We start from the raw sequence: 22,023 nt of genomic DNA on the forward strand, positions 1-22,023 counted from the left end.
AGCCAGCACGAGGCACGTGTCCAGTCACATCACCAGGCTGAGGATGTGGTGAGAGGAATTTCTCTCCCGTCACAGCCCTGAAAGTGGAGAGCCCACGTGGAGGCTCTGGAAGGAGCTTTGGAGTGGGAGCCCCAGGAGCCACGGGAACCATAGGCAGCCCAGGGGATTTCAGGAGATAAAAATACCCCTCTCCATGCTGTGGGTTGGGTCAATAAAACCTTTAAACAGGGCTGGTGGGAGACTTTACCCTGAACCTCCAGGAGGGTCGTGCCCCACGTTTTCCTCTGCTCCCTTCCACACTTGTATGGACACCCTGAGCCTCAGCTTTGCTCTGTGGCCACTGGTGGAGGAGAAACCTTCCCCAGTGGATCTGTTCCGGTGGAAAGTGTTGGCTTAAATTAACATTTTCAACAAAAAAGCAGGTTCTCAGACGGTTCATAATGAGGCACATGGTGAAATCCTCCCAGCTGTATACTCTACCTTGCTTTAATCAGATCATTAACTTTCATAAAGATGTAGGCAGGAGGAGTGGCGGCACTTGAAAAGAGCTCAAAACACGCTGAGTTTCAAACTTCAGACTTGTCATTGACTTAGCCTTTCATTGAGCCAATTATTTATGACATATTTGACGAAATTCAGAAAAGAAAGCACTTGAAATCTGCATATCTGCTCGGCTGCAGTGGAGCTACTACTACTTGAAGGAGGAACACGAGCGGGGAGCTGTGCTCAGAGCCCGAGGACACCTGCGTGCCTCGTTCTGCATCATTATTTGCCAGCAAGCGGTTCAACGCGCAACGATGGGGTGTCACACAGACGCATTTATTTGTATCCTGCTTTCGTTATGCACGCGTTTTAATAAATTATGAGCAAATTAATTCTGAATTTACGTGTCCAACTGGGTGCTGAGGCTTGCAGGCAGCTCCAGCGCTCCGCGGCTGGAGTTGGCTCCGGTGTTCCCCTTTTGCGGAACCACGGAATCCCACGGCAGTTCGGCTTGAAAAGAACCTTAAATTCCCATCCCACCCCCAGCCGCGGGCAGGAACACCTTCCACATCCCAGGTTGCTCCAAGCCCCGTCCGGCTTGGCCTCGGACAGTCCCGGGAGCCACGGCTCGCTGCGGGCGCCCTGTGCCGGAGCCCCGTGTCAGGACAGCCCGGCGGCGCTGCCCGCGGGTGCCGTCCCCGCCGGGTCCCTGCGGGCGCTGCCGGCTCCGGCCGCCGCCGATCCACGTCCGGATTTTCGGCGGCGCCGCGGGGCAGCCCGGCCCGCCCGCCCATGGCCGCCGCGCGCGCTGCGAGCGCCGGGCCCGGGGCCGCGGGGGCCGCGCAGGCTGCGAGCGGCGGGGGCGGACCGGCCGCCGCCGTGGGCCCGGCGGGGGCGGGCGGGCGCTGAGGGGGCGCGGCGGGGGCTCCCTCCTTCCTTCCCTGCCTGCCTCGCCTCCCTCCCTCCGCGCCGTCCGTCCGGCCGTCCGTGCGTCCCTCCTGCCGCCCGCCCGCCCGGGGCGCAGGGCGGGAGGCGGGAGCGGCCCCCGCGCTCCGCACACGCGCACCGGGAGCCGCTCGGCCGCACCGGCGGAGCCGCCGCCGCCCGCCGCCAACCCCCGCCCCGGGGGCGGCTGCCCCGGCGGAGCCTCCATCTGCAGCCCGGCGGCGGAGCGGGAACATGGCGGACCTGGAGGCGGTGCTGGCCGATGTCAGCTACCTGATGGCGATGGAGAAGAGCAAGAGCACCCCGGCGGCCAGGGCCAGCAAGAAGATCACCCTGCCCGAGCCCAGGTACCGCCCGCCCCGCCGCGGCCCCGGCCCGGCCCCCGGCGCCCTCCCCGGGCCGGACATAACGGTCCGGCCGTGCCTCGATGCCGCGGCCTCCGCCGGCACCGGGGCCGGCCTTGGCGAGCGCGGGGCCGGGCTGGGTGTGCTGCATGTGTTGGATGTGTTGAATGTGTTGGATGTGTTTATTTGGCACAACTTGAGCGGGGTCCCTCGGCGGGCGAAGGGGGGACGGCGGTCCCTGCAAGGACGAACCCCCGTAGCTCGGGGATTTATGGATCCCCAGCCCGGTGCTCCGTCCGGCGGGTGAGGAATCCCGTCCGGAGCAGTCGGTAGCACCGAACCGAGCCGCGCTGGCCGTGCTGCTCTGCAGAGCGATTTTTGGGTGATGCTTCATGGGCTTTGACAGGGGATGCGGGAGGAGCGCGGGGCCGGAGCTCGCCCTTAGCAGGCAGATCACGGAGCAGAGGTGCTGGTGCGGGTCTGGGCTCCATCGCCCCGACCTTCCCCGGTGCCACCGGGGCAGCAGAGAGGTGCCCTGGCACAGCCGAGGTTGTTTGCTTGGGGCTTGGTGCTCAAAGCAGCTTTTCTTCTGCAAAGCCAGCTTTTCCCCGTGGTTATGTGTTTGTTATAAAATCACCTGAGCATCGCTTATTTATTGCTGAAATTAAAACTAAGCTTTTCTGTTTTTTCATGGCTCTGTGTGTATGTATATACATATATATATAAAATGAAGATTCAGCCAGCAAACAAAACACTGCAACAGGAAAAATCTAAACCAAATTTTACTGCAGAATGTGTAGGCAGTTTGGAAGCCTGCTGGTGGCCTAGCCTAGCTCTCTGCTGAGCCAGGGATCGCTGGAGATGTCTTCCCACTTCTCTCCTGCCTTTCTGCTGGAATGCTGGGGGGCTGCAGGGCCGGGGAAGGTGAAGGGTGCCCAGCCCGTGTTTATCCCCCTTGCAGTGGCAGTGAGACCGCAGGTGATGAAGTTTGGCTGTTGTGTTTAGGGTCTGCTTGAGGATGGCGTTACTGGACAGACAAAGGTGCCTGCTTTTCTCCTGGCGTATGTTTACACTTTAAAAACAGTACAATATCCATGAAATTCCGCTTGCCCTGTTATCCTGAGGTGCAGCTTTGCTGGGGATGCTGGTGGCTTCATGTGTCTCAGTGCTCCGGTGATGTCAGTGCTGTCCTCGGTGATGTGTGGCCGTGCTGCTCCCTGCTCCCAGCAGGGACGTGACCCCCGTGGGCAGGTGAAAGGTGGGACGTGGAGGGTTGCAGGGCAGGAGGAATCCTCCTAACACCATGAGAAATGCCAGCACAGCTGGTGCTTGTGGAGAGGCTCGAAGCTGCTGCCTGCACTGACATCCCTCGTGCCCGGCGCGGCGGGAGCCTCGTAGCGAGCACAGCACGAGGCCTGAGGAACCCGCTGTGCTTTGCCCTCCTGCTCCAGGATTTACGTGGTGCCAGCATTTGGTGGTTTCCCTGAGCTGGGAGAGATGTTTCACCTGCATTTGGCTCCACAAGGTGGGAGAGACAGCCAGGTGCCAGAGGAAGTTTTGCAGAGGAGGAGGGAAGGTGAAAGGATGGGTGGCCAAAGCGCCTCGCTCCTTGGGCTGCCTGTGGGAAAACCTGTTGGCATGAGATACTAGAGAAGCACGGCTTGCCACCCTCCCTGCTCTGTGGTGCTCTGCAGGAGGCAGGAATGCTTCAGTGAGGAGAGGTTTGGGGCTGTGCGTGGTGCTGTGGCACGGGGACGTGCCAGGCCCTCGGCACGGGAGCGGAAGGAAACACAGACAGAACAGAACAGGGACTTACCTCAGGCTGGGACCACAAACGGCTCTAGGGTGCCCAAAATGACTGAACCTCTCAGCTTCTAACTGAAACCAGGGATTTCCTCATACAGTAGGAAATTGTGACCGTTATTCTGGTGTCAGATATCTTTGTGCTGGCTTCTGGCTGCTTTTTCTGATCCCTCTCATTAGAGCAGACGTGGTGTGCTGGGTATACTGAAATATTCTGTATCTCTGGCAAAGTGATTCATTTAAAATGACATAAATCGGCTGGTTAAAGGCAGGTTGATATAGTAACAGTAAAAAAAAAACAACACACAGAGTCCTCTCTTGTTTGAAATCAAACAATTTTTCCAGATATTCATTATTTCTGTGCTTGTGAGCAGCTCTTTGGAGGAGCACAAGTTCAGCTCTGTAATGTTGGGTGTGCAGCCATCCCCACCATCAGTCCTGGCTGTCACTGGGACAGAGAGCAGGAAGGTCACTGGAATATCACATCCATGCTTGAGAATAAATGTCCGTGTGTTATTGCAGCACTCTGCTCACAGGTACATGTTGGTTTATCTCTGGTGGGCAACCACAGCCCAGGGATGGGTTCTGTACACTGGCATTATTTCCTCTTGAAATATTTTTAAAAGGTTTTACCCCTTGTCTCCTTGCTGGAGCCCAGTACACCTGTCGGCAGCCTTTTATTTTTCCCAGATAAGGCTGAGGCTAAATGGAGCAAATGAGTTTACTGTAATGCAAATTTGAGGGGGCTTCCTGTTTACAAGGAAATAGCTGTAGTGCCGGCAGAATGAATTCCAAGGCTGCAGGCCAAGGCTTAGCAGCAAATAAACTATGAGGGTGAAGAGTTTATTGGCCGTAGGGCTGATTATTGCTGAGTTTTTGTGAATTATCCTCAGACTGGTTTTGTCCTGAAATCGTTAAATATCACAGTTTGAGGAGGAAGGACAGAAAACACTAATGAGCCGTGAGTGCCTAAGGAAGAGGATTAGTGTGTTTTTGGTTTTTTTAAGCACCAAAACAAAACAACCCTTCTTCCATCCTCTGTCATCTGCTTTTCCTTCCCTTCTGCATTTCCTCCTTTCGTTCCTAAGAGCCTTGCCAAGAGCTGTGAGAGCTGTGGTATCTTTCTGTTGTACATTGTTTCCTAAAAGCCTGTTTTTCAGGGAGATTCGCATGGGTGGGCAGAAAGGCTGTCAGAGGCAGAATATCCTGCTGAAATCAGGCCTGGAATGGGAAGGAAGGCAGCCCTGTGGAAATATGAGCAAATGTGAAACCTAAATCTTATTCTGCAGCATTGCTCTCAAATATCTTAAGGTTTGGTGGGAAAGGAGTAAATGAACTGCACTCTGAATTTTTTGGGCTATTCAGCAGGCTGCTGAGGTTTTTTACTTTTCCATGTAAATTTTACATTTCCCTTATTTTGCTCAAAGGGAGTGGAAGAGCACTATAGAGCAGCTGTTTTTATTTGCCAGCAGCTTGTTCTGGTTTGAGTAAAGGATTTGCGTAATGTGAAGCTCAGAAAAATGGTCCAAGAAATCAGGTAACAAATGGGAGAGGGTTCAGGGCTTGCAGAAACCTCTTGTGTGCGCCACTGGAAAGTTGACATTAAACCTTTCTTACTATAAACATCACGTAAGCTTTGGGTGCTTTTGGTATACAAATACCACGGGCATGGTAACAAAACACAGCATCCATCTGTCCAGGCTTCTCTCCCTGAGGCTGTAGATATTTCTCATCTCATCTCTCCTTTTGTAACCTGCTTTTACTAATTACCTCTCTTTCAAGTTAATTCTGATATTTCTCCCAATCTTTTTTTTTTTTTTGTTTCCTGTGTTCCTCTGAATCTTGTTCCGCTGGGGGAAAAGGGAGCATGTTGCATCACTTTTTTCTTAAAGATCATGCTTTTAACATGACTTTTTTCTGCAGTTATATCATCCCATCTTCACTTGCAGAGATGAATTCTGAGCCAGCTGCTTCTCGTAGGGTGGTTGATGTGCCCTTTGCTTTCTTACCTGAGTATTCAAACTGGCTTGTTAAAACTCTGATTGAGGCTTGTTGAAAACACAGAGGTTAATTTGCCTTTCCAATTCTATCCTGAGCCATTTTTGATTTCTTTTCCTCCTCTGTTGGTGCTGAATATTGTTGAAATTGCTGAATATTGTTGAAATCCAAGCGACATCTCCTGCTCAGGGTTAAGCATCATTGCTCTCTTCTCTCCTGCTTCTGATTTTGTAATTCTGTGCTCTTGGCCTTACTTTGCTTTTTCTGTGGATTTCAGTTCTTTCTTTGAGGTGGCCTTCAGGGAGTTCTTGCACCTCGTGAAACTCCTGTAAATCTCCAAGTTGCAGGCTCACATTCCCTTCTCTGCTGTCAGTCTGGGTGACTTTGGTGGTGTTTTCTCTGGCGTTGTTTAACGCCTCCGTGTTGTGTTTATTCATTTACCGTGCTGTCTCTGGGAAAATTTTCCTGACAATTGCTTGTGTAATTTTCATTTCTGTTGCTATTCCGCCTGTGTCAGCCCTCTGTGTCTCTCTAGGTGCTTTTTTGTTGCTGCAAGAAATTGTTCAATTTTGGGCACCTTCCTGGGCAGCACCTTCCAATAAATGCCTGACAACCCTTTCCATGAAGAAATTCTTCCTGATGTCCAAAATCTGAAGCTTAAATGAGTAAACCAAAGCTTATCTTGCTATCTAGCACTGCTAGTGTGAAAAGGCATGTGTGAGGGTTCATTGGGAACTGCTTGAGGAAGGGGAAAGACTTGCTTTTTTCTGAACTAACAGTACAAGAAAGGCAGAACACTTGTGTTTTTTGGTGGATTAGCTCAGGGTGAGACAGAGTAGTGAAATTTTGATTGGAAGTTCAGCCTGCCTGCTTTGCTGTCAGCAGAAGTGTGTGGTTGTGAAGGCAGTAAGAAATGGCTCTCTCAAAATAATTGGGTGTGCATGCGGAATGCTGGGGCTGCTAACAACGTGTACTTGCTTTTTATCTCAAGTCAGCTTTGTACTACAGCACTTTCTTGGGAAGAGTGCATGCCTGGGGATGGATTATGGGCTGTCAGAGGAGGAGGCTGTATGGGAGGGCTCCTGCTTGCTGTGAGTTCTGCTCTTGGCTCTGTTTGGATGCTCTCTTCTCTCAGGAATTCAGTTTTTACTGGACCTGCTGTGTCCCATACTCTGATAACAGACAGAAGAGCACAGGAGGATGAAAGTTCTTTAAGAGACAAGGAATGAGAATCTGGATGAGGGACAGTTTGTTATTATCTGTATTGTACAGATTCAGGAGGCAGTTAGAGAATACCTGGTGTACCTTTGTTCACGTGTAGCGCCTTGGGCAGGTGCAGGAGGTGAAGCTGAATTTTCTGAGCCTCAGTGGAGGCCCTTGACTGTGTCAGCTCTGAGCATCTGGTGCTTGGAGCATCTCTGGGCACAGGAAGGAGAGATCTGGCCTTCAGAGGGATGCTCCAATTACTCCTCCCTGGGGATGCTGTAGGATTGCAGCGTATGTTTCGCAGCACAGACCTTCCCTCGGGCGTCATTACCTTAAGTAAGGAACGAGGTAAATCACAGTGATCTGGGGGGAGATCAGTGTGCAGCCTTCTGTTGTGTGCTAAAAACAGAGGGATGATTCTGGCTGTGTTTTTGGGGAAAGCTTCCAAAATGTGATGTTGTGTTACAGGTGTGAAGCACTCGTTTGATCCGGTGCAGGTGGGCTGCAGGTGCTGCGGGACCTCCCGGATGTTTTGTCAGTAAAATTAATGAACTTTATAGCTTTTACTCCTTTTATAGCTGATGGTTTTGCAGTGCCTAGACCTTCCTGTGTGAAATGGTTTCAGCCAGCACTGGAACTATAACATCAGGACACAAGTGTGTGCAGCCCTTGGTTTCTGTTCTGGTGAAATCATGTGGAATGGCCTGGTTTAATCTTCTTATCAATAATAGCTTTATTTTGTTGGTAATTAATAAAATTAGTAAAAAGCCTATCAGGAGCCGTCAGGTCCAGGTGCATAAACCAAATACCAGAATTTAATTGAACTAAATTGGTGCAAAAGCAGCAGTTTCTAGCTTAGAAAATACAGCTGTTTTCCACAGGAGCTTTACCCCCTACTTATCAAAAAAAACTCATTCCAACACTGACTAAACACCTATATAAATACACCTTGCAGAAATAAATTAACAAAATTTGAAAGCATTTGAAGGATCACAGAGCCCCTCAGCCCCCTTCAAGCATGCCAAAAGTTTGTCCTGTCACCACGTGTCACATCCTATGGAGGAGAGAGCCAGGGAAAGGACGGATTTGTGGGGATCTGGTGGAGCTGTGCAGGTCAAAGCCATCATTAGGGATCCAGTCTGGGATATGTGTGACAGCAGGCAGGCACCAGCTGCACTCCCAGCTCCTGCAGCCTCACTGGGATCTCTGCAGAGGAGCTGGGAATTGCTGGGTGCTCGGGGGAGTTCCACCTCTGCTCCAGGTGCACATGAGGAAAGAGCTCCCGGCAGCTCCTGCATCCTCCCGGGAAATTAAAAAGCTCCGGGGAGCCCAGTGAAACACTCAGTGCTTCAGACCTTGGAGAAGGAACACCCCTGTCCCGAGGGGCCGAGCACAGAATGAGCCTCTGCTGAACAGCTCCGGGGATGGGGCTTGGCTGCTGTTGTTTGTCGTGTTTCTGCCTCAGTTTCAGCAGGGAAAAGCAGCTCTGTGCAACTGAGATTTAGGTGGAGAAGAGGAATGGTGGGTCCAGGGAATGGGGTGAGTCCAGAGCATGGTGGTGGATGGAGTTAGATCCAGTTGACACCCAGATGAAACAGCCTCAGGTTGCATCAGGGGAGGTTTAGGTGGATATTAAGGAAAATTCCTTCATGGAAGGGGCTGTCCAGCTCTGGCACAGGCTGCCCAGGGCATGGTGGAGTTTCCATCCCTGCAGGGATTTAAAAGCCATATGGATGAGGCACTTGGGGACATGGGTGAGTGGTGACCTTGGCATTGCTGCGGGAACAGTTGGTCTGGATGGTCTCTGAGGGCTCTTCCAACCTAAACAATCCCATAACTCAATTAAAAGAAGACAAATCATAGGATTTTTTGTGGATGTGTGACTTACTCTGGATGTCTCAAGTAGGGACGTCTGGGACAGCCATGGGAGTGGGACACAGCTTTGAGAGTGACATTCCTTTTTGAGCCTTCTCATCGTTTGCTGTTTTTTTCCAGTCTCCAGTCTGGCTTCTCCATTTCTTCTCTATCCTCTTCTGTTCATTTTGACGTTTGAAGCAATTCTGCATTGTGCATCAGTCCTCTGATTTTTTTATTAGGGGTTTTATGTTTGTTTTTTTTAACCCAAGATTTTCCTAATTGTTCAAAAATACAGGAACATTCCTGTAGTATTAACTTGTTGTTTAAAAGAGCTTTGAAAGATCTGTTTCTTAGGCCAAATATTTCATCCCATTTTTCACTTTTGATCATTCTTGCATTGCTAAACCTTTTAAATGCACTTGTACAAAGAGAAAAAACAACCCACTTTCGGCTGTGGTGGCTCTGGGCCATTCTGCCAGTGCTTTGAATTGTGCTTGTTGACCCTGTCATGCTTTCAATTCAGAGGCCTTTGGGGCAGGATCTTTGGTCCAATTTTAGCAACTTTATGATGGATTTGGATAGTGGAAATAAACATTTAAAGTCTCTGTAAAATTGCATCCCGAGCCTATAAATGAATAAATAAATCAGAGGCGTTTGTCAGTGTTGGCTGTAGTTCTTGGTCTCTCAGTCAAGGTTTATACTTGCTACTTGCAAAGAAAGTTCTAAACATTTGAGATTGAGAAAGATTAGAAAAAATTGGCACGTCTTCAGTAATTTTGTGTTTGTTTAAAAAAAAAAAGTAATTTATGATTGGCGAATGCCTTAATTGCAGTCAGACTGAGGAGATGTGATTTTGCTCTGATTTCCCTTTCTTGTAATTTCTCAGCAGCAGCAATCTGGTGGAAGGGCAAGTCCTTGACACTGCAATTTGGTGTAATTATTCCTGAAAAATTCATGTACTTAGAAGCTTTTATATTAGTTTCAGATTTCAGTGCTGATAATGCCTCAAGGATCTCGGGGCTGGTGTTTTGTGAAGTCAGAGCTACATCTCCTGCTTCTGGCTCCCTCCTTGGAAACTTTCTCCAGTAAAATAATTTGCATAAGTGAAGCTGGGAGGGGGGTGTGGGCAGGTGTTGCTGAGCTCTAATCCCTTCCATCCCACAGGGCTCTGGGGTGAAATATGTTGCTAATCACTCACGACAGTTCTAAGAACATTATTTCGCAGCAGTGAAATGACTTGGCAGTGGCTTGGTGTGAACTTCAGGGGGTGTGAAGGCACAAAACGGGCCAGAAATGGGTGAAGTTGGGCCAGAAAATGGCAGAGTCCCGTGGAGGTGGGGGTGTGCTTGTGGTGTGATGTGTTTATGGAGAGAAATCAGAATTTGGGGTCACTCATTGCTTTGTCAGCTGATGAGGCCAAGCGTGTGCACTAATTAATGACTGATTCACAGAAGGATTTGCGTTGGGAAAGACCTTCAGGATTGAGTGTGACTGAGTTTACAAGGAATAGATAAATATATCCGTTTAGATGGTGTAATGATCTTTTCTGTCTTTCTGTGCTGGGAATTTGCCCCACGAGCTGCTGGAACCACAGCGACCACGTGTGAAGCAGCTTTTACAGCACTGAGAGCAGAGTCATTTGGAGAAGTCTTGACTTCTGCTGAACTTTGAGCTGAGTGCAATCTGAGAGGAAGCAGGATGAAATGGGTTCAGTGGTTTGTGAGTGTTCAGTGTTTATTAGCCCTGACACAGGAATAAATGAAGGTGGCTGTGATGTGGAGATGGGATGTTGGGAGTGCAGAGAGTGGACAGGCACTGCTAAGCCTTGGCAGTCAAAGCACAGGCCATGGAAGTGATGAATATCTGGCATTTTGTTGAAATAATTATTAATTTGGATGTGCCAGGAGCCATCAGGAATTTAGTGTGCTGTTGGATACAGGAGCCACATGTGACAGAGGGATGGTACCTGCTCTAATGACAAAGAGGAGAGAAAAAATAACCCAGCTTTACTTTACAGACTGGAGATCTGAGCAGATAAAGTTTATGACCTGCTTTTGACAATACAGGAAATGTTGGTAGAGTTAAATCCTGAAGTAAGCTCTTAACAGTCTCTTTGAAGCTCTGTTTCATTCTTATTTTGTTTTTCTGTTCTCCTGTCTCTATTTCAGCCTATTGGAGAATATATTAATGACTGGAACTGCTCATTTTTAGTGCAGGTGTGGTTCTTTAATGCTGGCCATTGTTTTTCCAAGCTGTGGTGTTCATGTGTGCACCTGTACACCAGATAACATCCCACAAATCTGAACTCTTATTGATTTACAAGAAAAAATCGTCTGCTCTGATGATAAATAATTCAAAGCTCCTTTAAGATCCAGTAGTAGGAAGGCCAGTAGTAAGGAGTTTCATGACCTAGTTCCAATAGTAGGAGTATTGTGTATACGGATACACCCCATTGCCTCATTCTGTGCCCTTTCCTTTTCTGAGGTGTGTGTTGCTTTCAGAAGAACTTCAGGGACAAAATCTCTGTGAACTGAATAGCAGAACTTTTATAGAATCATGGAATCGTTTGGGTGGAAAGGACCTTAAAGCCCATCCTGTTCCACCTCCTGCCGTGGGCAGGGACACCTTCCACTATGCCAGGTTGCTCCAAGCCCTGTCCAGCCTGGCCTTGGACACTTCCAGGGATGGAGCAGCCACAGCTTCTCTGGGCAGCCTGTGCCAGGGCCTCACCACTCTCACAGGGAAGAAATATTTCCTAATATCTAATTTAAACCTCCTCTTTGCCAGTTTGAAATCATTCCCCCTTGTCCTGTTGCTACATGCTCTTGGAAAAAGTCCCTCTCCATCTTTCTTGGAAGTATCGGAACGAGTGCTGTTTGTTTTCCTGTCCTCTGTAAATCCTGGTTTGGGCATATTCCCACATCCATTGGGTTTGCTGTTCTCTGGCTGCCCTATGGACAGTTCCTCTGTTCCAGTGGCCATCCTTGGGCACACACACTCAGACACCCAGCAGAAGTTTCATTTCTCCTGCTTGGCTTCTCCCTGGAGTCCCGGGCTGTCACTGCTCTGTCCGGGGAGAACAGCAGGAGTGGCTGTTGTTGTCCAGTGCTGCAGCCAAGGACAAGTCCCGGCTTTAACTGAGCTCCTCTCCAAGGCTCCTTCTGCTTTGCTGCTCCTGCTGGAACTCGTCTGAGAGGGAGGATCATGGATGCTCTTGCCTTACGTGGCCTTTTCTGTGTTAGAAAGGACATAAAGCGTTTTGTTCTTAGCTTTTCAGACATGTTTTCGAGTAGACATTCTCCGCCTGCGCTGACCTTGGCACCGCGGCTGCTGCCTGTGCCCTGCCAGGCTGCTCATAGACAGCGAGAGCTGTTTAATTCCAGAATGGAGTTTAACCTTGAAGGCTGCTTTTCAGCAGGTTTCTTTGATCAAAGCTGGAGCAACTAGAGCTCCAAGATGCAGCTTGAAGCTCCTTTCAACAGACTGTTCAGCTCGTGCTTGAAATAAATGCCTTTTCTGGGCAGATGGAAGAGCTGACCAGGTTAGGGTGACCTGTGCTGCTCGCAGAGTTGATGAGGATGCAGATAAGTCATCTTGTGCCTGCCTGGGGCAGGCATTGTGCTCCAACCTGCTCTGCACGCCTGCGGTGTTTGTTCAGCTCCTTCTTGGAGGGCAGCTTCACCCAGGGGCTCTCAAAAGTGCAAGAGCACCCAGCTGCCCATGCTGGGCATCTCCCTGGGGCCAGGACTTCCCTGTGCTCCCAGTTAAACCAGAAATTACAGAATCCCAAAATAACTGAGGTTGGAAAAGCCCTCCAGGACCACTGAGTCCAACCTGTGCCTGATCCCCACCTTGTCACCCAGCCCAGAGCACTGAGTGCCACGTCCAGATGTTCCTTGGACACTTCCAGGGGAGCAAACCCCACCATGTCCCTGGGCAGCCCCTTCCAATGCTTGACCACGCGCTCAGTGAAGATAAAGATGCCCAGAAAGAGGTACCCAGGGTCCAAGCTGCATTTCTCACCAAATTTTAGGCCTGACTTTGACTACCCCTAAACATACCTCAGTTGACTCGTGGTATGTGGATAGTAAATGGAGTGTTTCTAATATTTTTGTTTGCTGTTTTCTTCCTCTTTGAAATGAAAAAAATGTATGAACAAAAGGTTTTGCTGCAGTCCAGTTGGATGTGCTTTCGTTTCTGAAGTCTTGCTGGATTTTGTTTTTAGCCAACTTTTGTTTCTGCTCCTTGTGAGTGCTGCTATTAAGGTGGATCACGCTGTGAACTGAGATGAACTCGTGCAGAAACGGCCACTTCTTGCATTAGTGCGTGGTTTGTGCTGATGGCATCTCTGGCCAGGGAAAGCTTTTCAGAAATGGCTGTGTTTCTGTGAAATGCAGCTTTTAATCCCAGATTGTTTACGTGTGGGGCAACTAATGAGTCAATGGACTAAAGCAGAGAGGGAACCTTTCTTCCTGTTTGTGGAACGTGCTAAACCCCATTTTAAAATTTTCCATCCTTCTGAAGGACACATGGACTCTGCTTCAATTCTTCGAACTGCAGAGGATTTCTACCTGTTACTGCCACGTGAGAATTAAGAGATGATTATTCTGGATAGTCATAATCCACTCCATGTAATTTATTCCTATTTATTGGTATGGATAAGTAGCTATGATTTTAAAGGAGTGCGAGCGTTGAGGAGCTGGAATGCAGTGCGGACTCCTGTAGCCTGTGATCATTTTACAGATTTGTTCAGTTTCTGTGGCTGCAAAAGACATTTTGTTCCTTTGACGTTATCCATCAGACCAGAAGTACGGGATGTCGGCAGAGGAGGAGGCGCTGGAGAGGTTTGCTCCTTGCACAATCGCTGTTTTCCTGGGCGCTTCAGTCACACGTTAAATTTTCATTATCTCCTCCCATTGTCTAGACTGAAGATGCGTTGATGTAATTTCTTGCAGTGCACTCGTTGGAGCAGAGGAAAGCACTCTTGATGTCATTATTATGAAAAAGGCTTATTCTGTTACTGCTGGTCTGGTGGTCAGTGGGAACGGGAAGGTGCTGGGGGCACGGGGAGGAGGGGGAGCCGTGGGCTCTGGGAATTTGTGCCAGGATTGTTCATCTCCAGTGGGCCCTCCATGAGCACAGAGGGGAGAGGAGAAGGTTGGCAAAAGATTTGGGTTGGATTTTAGGAAGGAATTGTTCCCTGTGAGGGTAGGGAAGTGCTGGCACAGAGAAACTGTGGTTGTTCCATCCGTGGAAGTGTCCAAGACCAGGTTGGACAGGGCTTGGAGCAACCTGGAATAGTGGGAAGTGTCCCAGCCCATGGCAGGGAGTGAAACAAGGTATTCTTTAAGATCCCTTCCAATCTGAACCATTCTGTGATTCCACAATCTCTTATTTACTTATTTAAAATCAGTATTTTGTTTAGATTGTTAAAATACACACAGAGGGCAGACCCAGTTCTTAATGAACAAATAAACAGCAAGTTCGTCACTGAATAATTTATAATCCCAAACCTGATTAACAGTGTTCAGCCCTCCCAGTTCTTGTCTGACTTGATGTGGTGGTTGGCCTCCAGAGCTCTCGCTTTGGATCACACTGTTCAGAGATCCGTGTTCCATGTGGGACTTGGAGATACACAGAAAACTATTAATAGGATATTTTCCTACATGGGAGTTTAGGGCCTTCCAGCAAACTCCTTGGCTTTATTGTAGACTTTTTTCTGGTCGAGTCATTCAGACTTCGTGCCTCAGGTCCTCCTCTGAGGACAAAATGTTTGTCAGTATTTGGGAGGCTTCTCAGAATTTTAATGATGGGGTCCCTGTGAGCACAGGGGAGGGGACGTCCCTGAGGTCAGCAAGGCTCTGCTGCTCAGTCTTGCTACTGCAGAAATGTGAGGGATACTTAATGGCCTTGTTTAGGGCATGAGTACTTTGTTCAAGGTTATTTTGATGATAATAAATAGTATAATTATAATAATAAGTAGTATAATTATAGTAATAAATAGCATGTATGGAAATTATCGATTTTAAAATTGGAAGCAGAGAAAGTCTGGTGGAATTTTGACTCGATACTGTGACAACAGAATTGCTTTACCAAGGCCCAGCACTGCTGGCCTGCATTGATTTTAAGATTTATATACTTGTATTGTTGCCCATATGAAATTTTTATGGGCATTATATTACAATGAATATTGAGGTTACTTGACAAATAAAGGAAATCTTTGTTAATGTGGTTTAAGTGAGTGATTGTGCCATTATAAATTAGGCAAAGTAGATGTTAAGTGCACTGCAGCCAAGCAGGGCCTAATGGAGCTGCTTTGGCTCCTTGTGTGGCTGATCCTGGGCAGCTCAGGGTGACTTGTGCAGTTATTTTACTGTGCAGGATAAACCTGAGACAGGAATAAAGTGGTGACCAGAGTGTCCCCTGGGAAGTGACCCCAGGGATCAGCTCACCTGAGGCCAGGCAGGGCTTTACCTGACTTTTCTTCAAACGTTTAAAAAAATCAATTTCAAGTAACCTCTCTATTTTTTTCCCATTTTTTTCTTTCAGTATCCGCAGTGTTATGCAGAAATATCTCGAGGAAAGGGGTGAATTAACCTTCGACAAGATCTTTCATCAGAAAATTGGTAAGTGGTGCCTCAATAAAATGTTACTTGTGTAGATATTTTCAAGATCAGTTTGGTTTTTACATTTCTCTGTGGTGCCTGCTAAGGGGTCAGTGCTGTAGATTGTCTGAAGAACACTGGAGGGTGGACAGGACGTAGTGAAACAAAGATCTTCAAGAAGATGAAATGTTGTGGAAGGGAAGAAGATGAAGCAAGGCAATCTGTCAACTTCAGGGTCTGGAAAACTACAGGGAAAATAATTAAATTATTTAGAAACACCGAGGACAAAATTATATTACTTGGTATGGGCTTGTCAACAATTTAATGTGTCACATCTGTTAAAGTTTTTTTTTCTTTGCAGAGGTAATGAGCCTGTTGATAAGGGAGCAGGAGAAAAGATCCCAGATGTGTTGTCTTGACCCTCTGACGGGGTGTTCTTGCTCACATCACAGGGGGATTTAGCCTGGGTGAAACTGCTGGGAAAATGGACTTGTGGAGCAGTTAATCAGTATTCCATGGAAAGGTGGATCCAGGGAATGTTCCCATTCCCTGGATCAGTGTTCAGTGAGCTGAGTGCTGCAGCAAGGAGCCTCTGTGCTGTGCTGTGACACACCGAGGACAAGGACAAAAACTCCATAAACCAGGGGAGGGGGAAAATGCAGCGCTCCCAGGGAAATCCAGCAGTGTCCTTCCTCTCCACCTGTGCCACAGCAATCATCCAGGCACAGCCTGGGGACCCTCGGAGCAGGGACTTGGCTGTGACAGCCAGCCCTGGGCTGTGTTGGCTCAGCTGGATCACACGACTAAATATAAAATCGGTGTTGTAGCCAGTGAGGCATGTGAAATAATCCTCTTCTGGCAGAATGTTGTGTCCATCCTGGCAGTGGTTTATAAAAATATACATGGACCTGCTGGGAAGAGTCCAGGAAAGAGCAGTTTGAATGAGTGCAGGCCTTGCTGAGCTGTCTGTTAAATCTGACCTACAGGGAAGTATTGAAATAGGGTGTGATGTGGGCAGTGGAAGGGAGAAGTGAAGTTGAACATGATTCAAAACCAGAAAAGCTGTTGCAGAAATGATGTGGTTAGTCCATTTTCCAGAGCTTTAATGTGTCAATGAAAAAAAAAACCAAAAAAACAACAAAACAACTTAATATGAATAAAATTTAAAATTTTAGTGGTAGTGTGGATAATAAAGCAGGGAGTGGATTTCATGAGGGGCTCTTGGGATCTTTGTCCAACAGATTTGAGGAGTGAATTAGCTGGGATAGCACAGCTGCTCCTGTCTTGGAAAATGGGGAATGGGCTGGAAAGTCTTGAGGTCAGTGGTTTTATTCCTGTCTGAAATGGGACTGCACTGAACAAAGTACCTGCTTTCCCTGGAAAAGTGGTGCAATAAAGGCATCTTTGGGCTGGTTGAGTTTTCACTGACCTCCCTTCTGGCAGGAGCAGAAGTACCCTAAAACTTCCTGCTTGCTTGGCAGCGTGCAGCTCACTGAAGTGAGAGTTTCAAGCATTGCCAGATTAAAATAATCGATATTCTTGTGTCTCAGAGTGTCATTAATGGGTCTCAGAGCCATTGGAAGTCTTGGGGGGCTTTTCAATGTGTCTCAACAATCGGAGTGTGGTCTGTGCTTGTGCTTAAAACTATGACTTCTTATTGTGGCCAAAACTTTTGCCATGTAAATTTACAGATACCTTTTTTCCTTGTACTGACACCTCAGTGTGTGCTTCAGCTCCAATGCCTGTGCTGAATCATTAATATTTTGCTGTAGCCTGGCAGTTGCAAAATAAGCGGAATTTTAAGCAACCAAACACAGCCTGACTTCAACTGAGTCTCTTTGGAGGCAGTGAAATGAAGAAGTCCTTTTTTTTTTTTTTCTCTATAAAAAGAGAAGTCAAACAGACCGTCTTCTATGTAATGGATATTTCTATTTATGTAATTGAATACTTTTCATTACCTGTTACAGCGAGGACTGTTGCAGTTATTTTGATAAGTTACAGCAATTACAGTTAGGTAACTGGAACCTTGGAAGGATTAAATCTTCTCTTTTTTTCCCCATGTTGGTAGTAGCCATTAAACCTGGAATTTTAGAGCCCAGTTTCATTAACATTTTAGTTTCTGTGCACAGAGGAGAGGTTTCCTCCTTCTCTCCCCGGGTACAGTCAGAGCAGAACTTGCCCTGGATTACCTGGAAAGGAGGAGCAGTTCTGTGACTGCTGTGCAGGAGTTTCAGTTAATTTTGAAGCTGAAATAGGATTTAGAATGGAATTAAAAAAAAAGATTAAAGCTAAACACGACTGTTTTTAACAGCAGACTTTGCATCACGCTGGAAAATACAGTATTTCCTTACTGTGGTTGTTCATTTAAATTTGATTGCATTTTCTAGCGTGTTCTTTGCCATTCAATTAGCTCTGTTTCCAGACATTAATTAGCATAATTGCTTGTGGTAAAGTACCTGCAGTTTTAGGCAAGCGTTATGCAAAGGGCTGTGAGAAGAAGTATGGGCAGGTAATTAAAACTCTAATCACTTTTTTGTTCTCTTTGTCTGGGGGGGATGTGGCGAGACCACAGGTGGGGCAGGTCCTGGGTGGGGGCACCCATGGGAGACTCCTCCAGGAGCCTGGATCTCTAGGAATTCTGCTGGATATCCCTGTTTTATCCTCAGCTGAGGAACCATCCAGCACTCCCTGCTTTATCCTTGCACACCGAGTCTAAAACTGCACCGAGCTCTCCAGTTTTTCCTTGGCAACTGCTCTACATGAGAACTGTTCTATATCTTTTTTTTTTTTCTTCCCCAGACCTAAATTCTTCCTCACAGCTCCAGGTCACTGTTTTTTGAGGGTTTTTTTTTTCTGTTTTTCAGTATCCTTTCAAATGTAAACCCAGGCTTTGATCAGCTGTCTGATAGAAGGGCTCTGATGTCAGGTTCCTGTGGATGTTTCCCTGTGAATGTCTCTAATTATGGTGCTGATCTCATCATCTGCAAGTGTTTATTCTTAGTGAGCCCTAAAATCGTTTTAGGGTCAGTGCTTTCCTGGTCCCACTGCCAAAGGCTGGCCCAAATTCCCTTCCTGCCAGGTGTGCAACTGCAGGGAGTCACAGGGACAGCTCTGGCTTCAAAACCAAACCCTTTAGGACCGGGCTAAGAGCAGGAAGCTCATCAGGGATGAAAATGGCCCGGAGGCTCCATCAGATTTGCATAAACAAGTCTGTCCCCTATTTGCATCTCCTCCCTCAGGCAGGCAAACAGGCTGCTCTCATCCCTCGGTGCTGGCACTGCTGTTTGCCCCCTGAGTGATGCTCCAGAGCTCTCTAAGAATGTCCGGGTGAGTCAGAGGACATGGAGCTGTAGAAGCACCCAGAAGAGAGCTCTGGCAGCTCTGGCAGCCCAGCCCAGCTGGCTGTTCCTTCAGAGGCTGCTTCCTCCACAGCAGAAGCCTCCTGGGGAAGTACAGCCTGTCTCGAAGCCGAGTGCGTAACCACCTTAAGCTGGTTTTCTTTTACCACATCCTGTTTGCTACAACACCAGATTATGAGTTTCTTTAGAAAAAGAGAGGTTTTGGAAGTGTTCAAGGTCAGGTTGGGCCGGGCTAGGAGCTGCCTGGGCTAGTGGAAGGTGTCCCTGCCCATGGCAGATGGTTTATAAGGTCTCCAAACCATTCTATGGCTCTGGTATCCCAGTATCCATAATTTACATGTGGAATCCACTCTGCTTCACACCTGCATTAAAATTCCCTGTGGAGTCCTTGTCACGTTCCCTTGCCCTTTGGGGTAGGGACACTTGGAGAGACCCTGCCCTCAGAGGGCAGGTGGGAAATGAGCAGATCAGGGGCTGCTGCAGCCAAAGCTTTCAGGGGAATCTGTGAGATCATAATATTGCTTTAGAACAGGATTATCCTGGTTATTAAACACTTTGGAGCAAACGTGCTGCCAGTTACAGTTCAGTGACTCTCGTGTCTCACTCTGGGCTTTCAGACAAACTGCGAGGCAGGGAATGAAGCTGGGTTAGAAATCCTGGGCTGTGATCTTAAAGCATCCTGTAGCTCCCTGCCTGGCTTAAGATCAGCCTTGGGCTCTCTGGTGACTGCTTGAGACCCTGGTGAAGGCAGGCAGGCTGCTCTCATCTCCTGACGCTGGTGGGACGTGGCAGTTCCTTCACACCCTTCTCAGTTTCTCATCTCTTGCAGAGCCGTTGGGTCTGGGTCTGGGGGAAGGATGAGAACAGGACGTGTTTTAGCTGTTTCAGCAGCTGGTCTTGCTGCAGTGTAAGTTTTTCACCTTGCCTAGGAAGTAACTTGCATTTTTTTTCCCCCTCGAAGGTGGCTCAGTTTTATTTTCGTGAACTAGAACTAATTAAAACAACTTGTAGTTGACGTAAGAAGTTACAAACCTTTTTTTTTTTTTTTTTTCCTTATTTACCATCCACTTTCGCAGAGTGAGGGATGATCTTTCTGAGGTGATTCATTCCACTGTCTTCCATATCCTCCTCGAGCAGCTCCAAGCTGGAGGTTTTCCCAGCAGGAGGGGAAGAATTTTGCCATCTGCATCAGTGCTGCTTCCAACCCACGGGGGTTTGTGGGGGCTCCCAGCCCTGCTCCCGTTGTCCTGATCCAGCTCAGCATGGATCCTGTTTGTTCTGCAGCTCCTCAGCTGAGCTTCCAGAGCGTTTGGTCTGTTCTGCAGCTCCTTCTGCACAGGGATTTTTGTGCCTGCCCTCCTCAGTTCAAGGGAAATGTGCTCCATCTGACCCTGCTGGCTGCTGTTTCCTCCAGCTTTTAACTTTCTGTTAAAAAAAACCCCCAACAAACCCAACCAAAACTAGGGTGAGAACAGCTGAAGCAGGTTTTTTTGGGGCCAGTGAATTGTGCTTTCTGTTGCTTCTTTCTCTAGTTATGGACTCGTATTTCATTATTTCAGGGCTTTGGTGCTAATCATTAGATAGGAGTTAAAATCTGTCGAGAAAAACATTCTTGCTCTTCCTCTTTCTGCTGGCACCATGCTCCCTGAGCTGCCTAAAAATAACAGGCTGGGAAAAGTGACTCCCTAGAGCATTATTTAAGCTATTGTTTAATTTAAGCAGAAGATCTATGTGCTGTTGGCATTCTGGACTAATTAAATAGTCCTCTGAGGAAATAACAATGAAGGTTATAAAACTTGGTCGGGAGTAAAGAAAAGCACCTGAGTTTTTGGCTGTGAAGTGAGCAGGGATGACTTTTCTGAGCTGTATCATGAGCACTGTGATAATTTTGCTCTGTTCTGGTGCCTTGATGTTAAATAATGTGCACCCAGGTAGCAGGAACATCGTTACTTGGTGGGTTTTCTGTAAAAACAGGGCACACTTTGTTTGTTCAAAGTGGTTTTATTCTGAGGTTCTGGTTCTGACCTGGCAGCCACCACACTGAAGTAGTCACCACCAAAATTAGGAAGTTGTCTTCTGAACAAAAAGGGACATTTAAAAAGCTGTTTGAAGACTGATCTTCTTTCTCATGGCATTTCTGATTTTCAGTACAGGATCAGCCTGGGATGTGGATTGTGGACAGGAGGTTCTCAGGGGCTGTGGAAGCCCTTCTGTCCTTGCACAGTTCTGTGATTAGTTAAAAACAACACGGAAGCCAAACCACAAGGAGACATCAGGAACTGTGTGGCTGTAAACTGAAACAGAAACCGTTATTGGGAGATATTTCACAGGGGATCTGCTCCTCACACCATTCTCTGCTTGCACCAAAGAGGGATGAGGGGGACAGTGAAAGAGAAAATCCGTGCTCTGAGCCTTCTGCAAGTTGGTCTGGTTTTCTGTTTTGCAGTGTTTTTCACCAAATGAGTGTTAGATTTAAGATCTCTTTATTATGTTGTAATCTCAGTGTTACTGGAAGCTACATTTCTTTCAACACCCTCTTATTTTGTGGTAAAATAAAGTGATGCTTGGCATGAATTACATTGAAGATCATTTCGAGGGGTGTTGCTGAAGCTCCTGCTGTAGATTTTATGTGCATTGGAGTTGTCTGTCTTGGTGTCAGGGATAAAGAATATCAAAAGGCACTATCAAAATGCGTGTATTCATTTTCGATTTTCTTTTGATGATAAATAATTGAGCATTTCTTTGTTGGGCTGCAGCCTGATGCTCCTGCCTGCCTTTGTAGGGGGTTGAAGATGCTGAGTTGTGTGATTTCCCAGGGGAGCTGCAGATTAAATCTGAGCTTTAAAATAGGGAAATACATACCCTATCATCTGGAAGGTCCCATGATGGATAATGTACATATCCTGGTAGATTAGCATTTATATACAGTGCAGTTCTTGGAAGATATAAGGCATGGGGAGAAAGCCTTTATCTCAGCAGAGCAGTGCAATTATATGGTTCTTGGGTTAAGTTATCAAGAATTCCAGGCAAACTGGCAATTTTGAACTGAAGTAGTATCATAGGAGAGAAGAAGAGAGTGTTAAGGAATATCACTCTATAATAAAGCAAATTAGAAATTATTTGCATGACATTTCCCTTGGATGTTTCCAGGGAAGCTTCCAGAGAACACACACAAACACAAACACCTGCTCTGCTGTGCACCTGCCAGAGGTGTGTGTGTAGGAAAATTCATTCCTTTGGGATCAGAGGGGCCCTGGGTGGTTGGTCCTGCCCTCTCCAACCTCTTCTTGAACACTGCTATGACCTAAAACTGTGTGAGGAGGTTTGGGTTGGATATCATGGAAAGGTTCTTCCCCCAGAGGGTGCTGGGCACTGCCCAGGCTCCCCAGGGAATGCCCAAGGCTCCCAGAGCTCCAGGAGGGT

General features: G+C 47.6%; 1 protein-coding gene across 1 annotated transcript in view; it reads left to right on the forward strand.

Moving 5' to 3' along the window:
* Positions 1-1,346: 1,346 nt before the first annotated feature.
* Positions 1,347-22,023, forward strand: part of GRK3 (G protein-coupled receptor kinase 3) — a 59,305-nt gene continuing 38,628 nt past the window's right edge. Inside the window, exons 1-2 of the mRNA XM_063415528.1 lie at positions 1,347-1,775; positions 15,186-15,262. Of these exons, the coding sequence (XP_063271598.1) occupies positions 1,663-1,775; positions 15,186-15,262 (190 nt within the window). The 5' untranslated portion in view covers positions 1,347-1,662. The remainder of the gene's footprint in view (positions 1,776-15,185; positions 15,263-22,023) is intronic.

This window comes from Prinia subflava, chromosome 19 (assembly GCF_021018805.1).
Source record: "Prinia subflava isolate CZ2003 ecotype Zambia chromosome 19, Cam_Psub_1.2, whole genome shotgun sequence".
Lineage (NCBI taxonomy): Eukaryota > Metazoa > Chordata > Aves > Passeriformes > Cisticolidae > Prinia > Prinia subflava.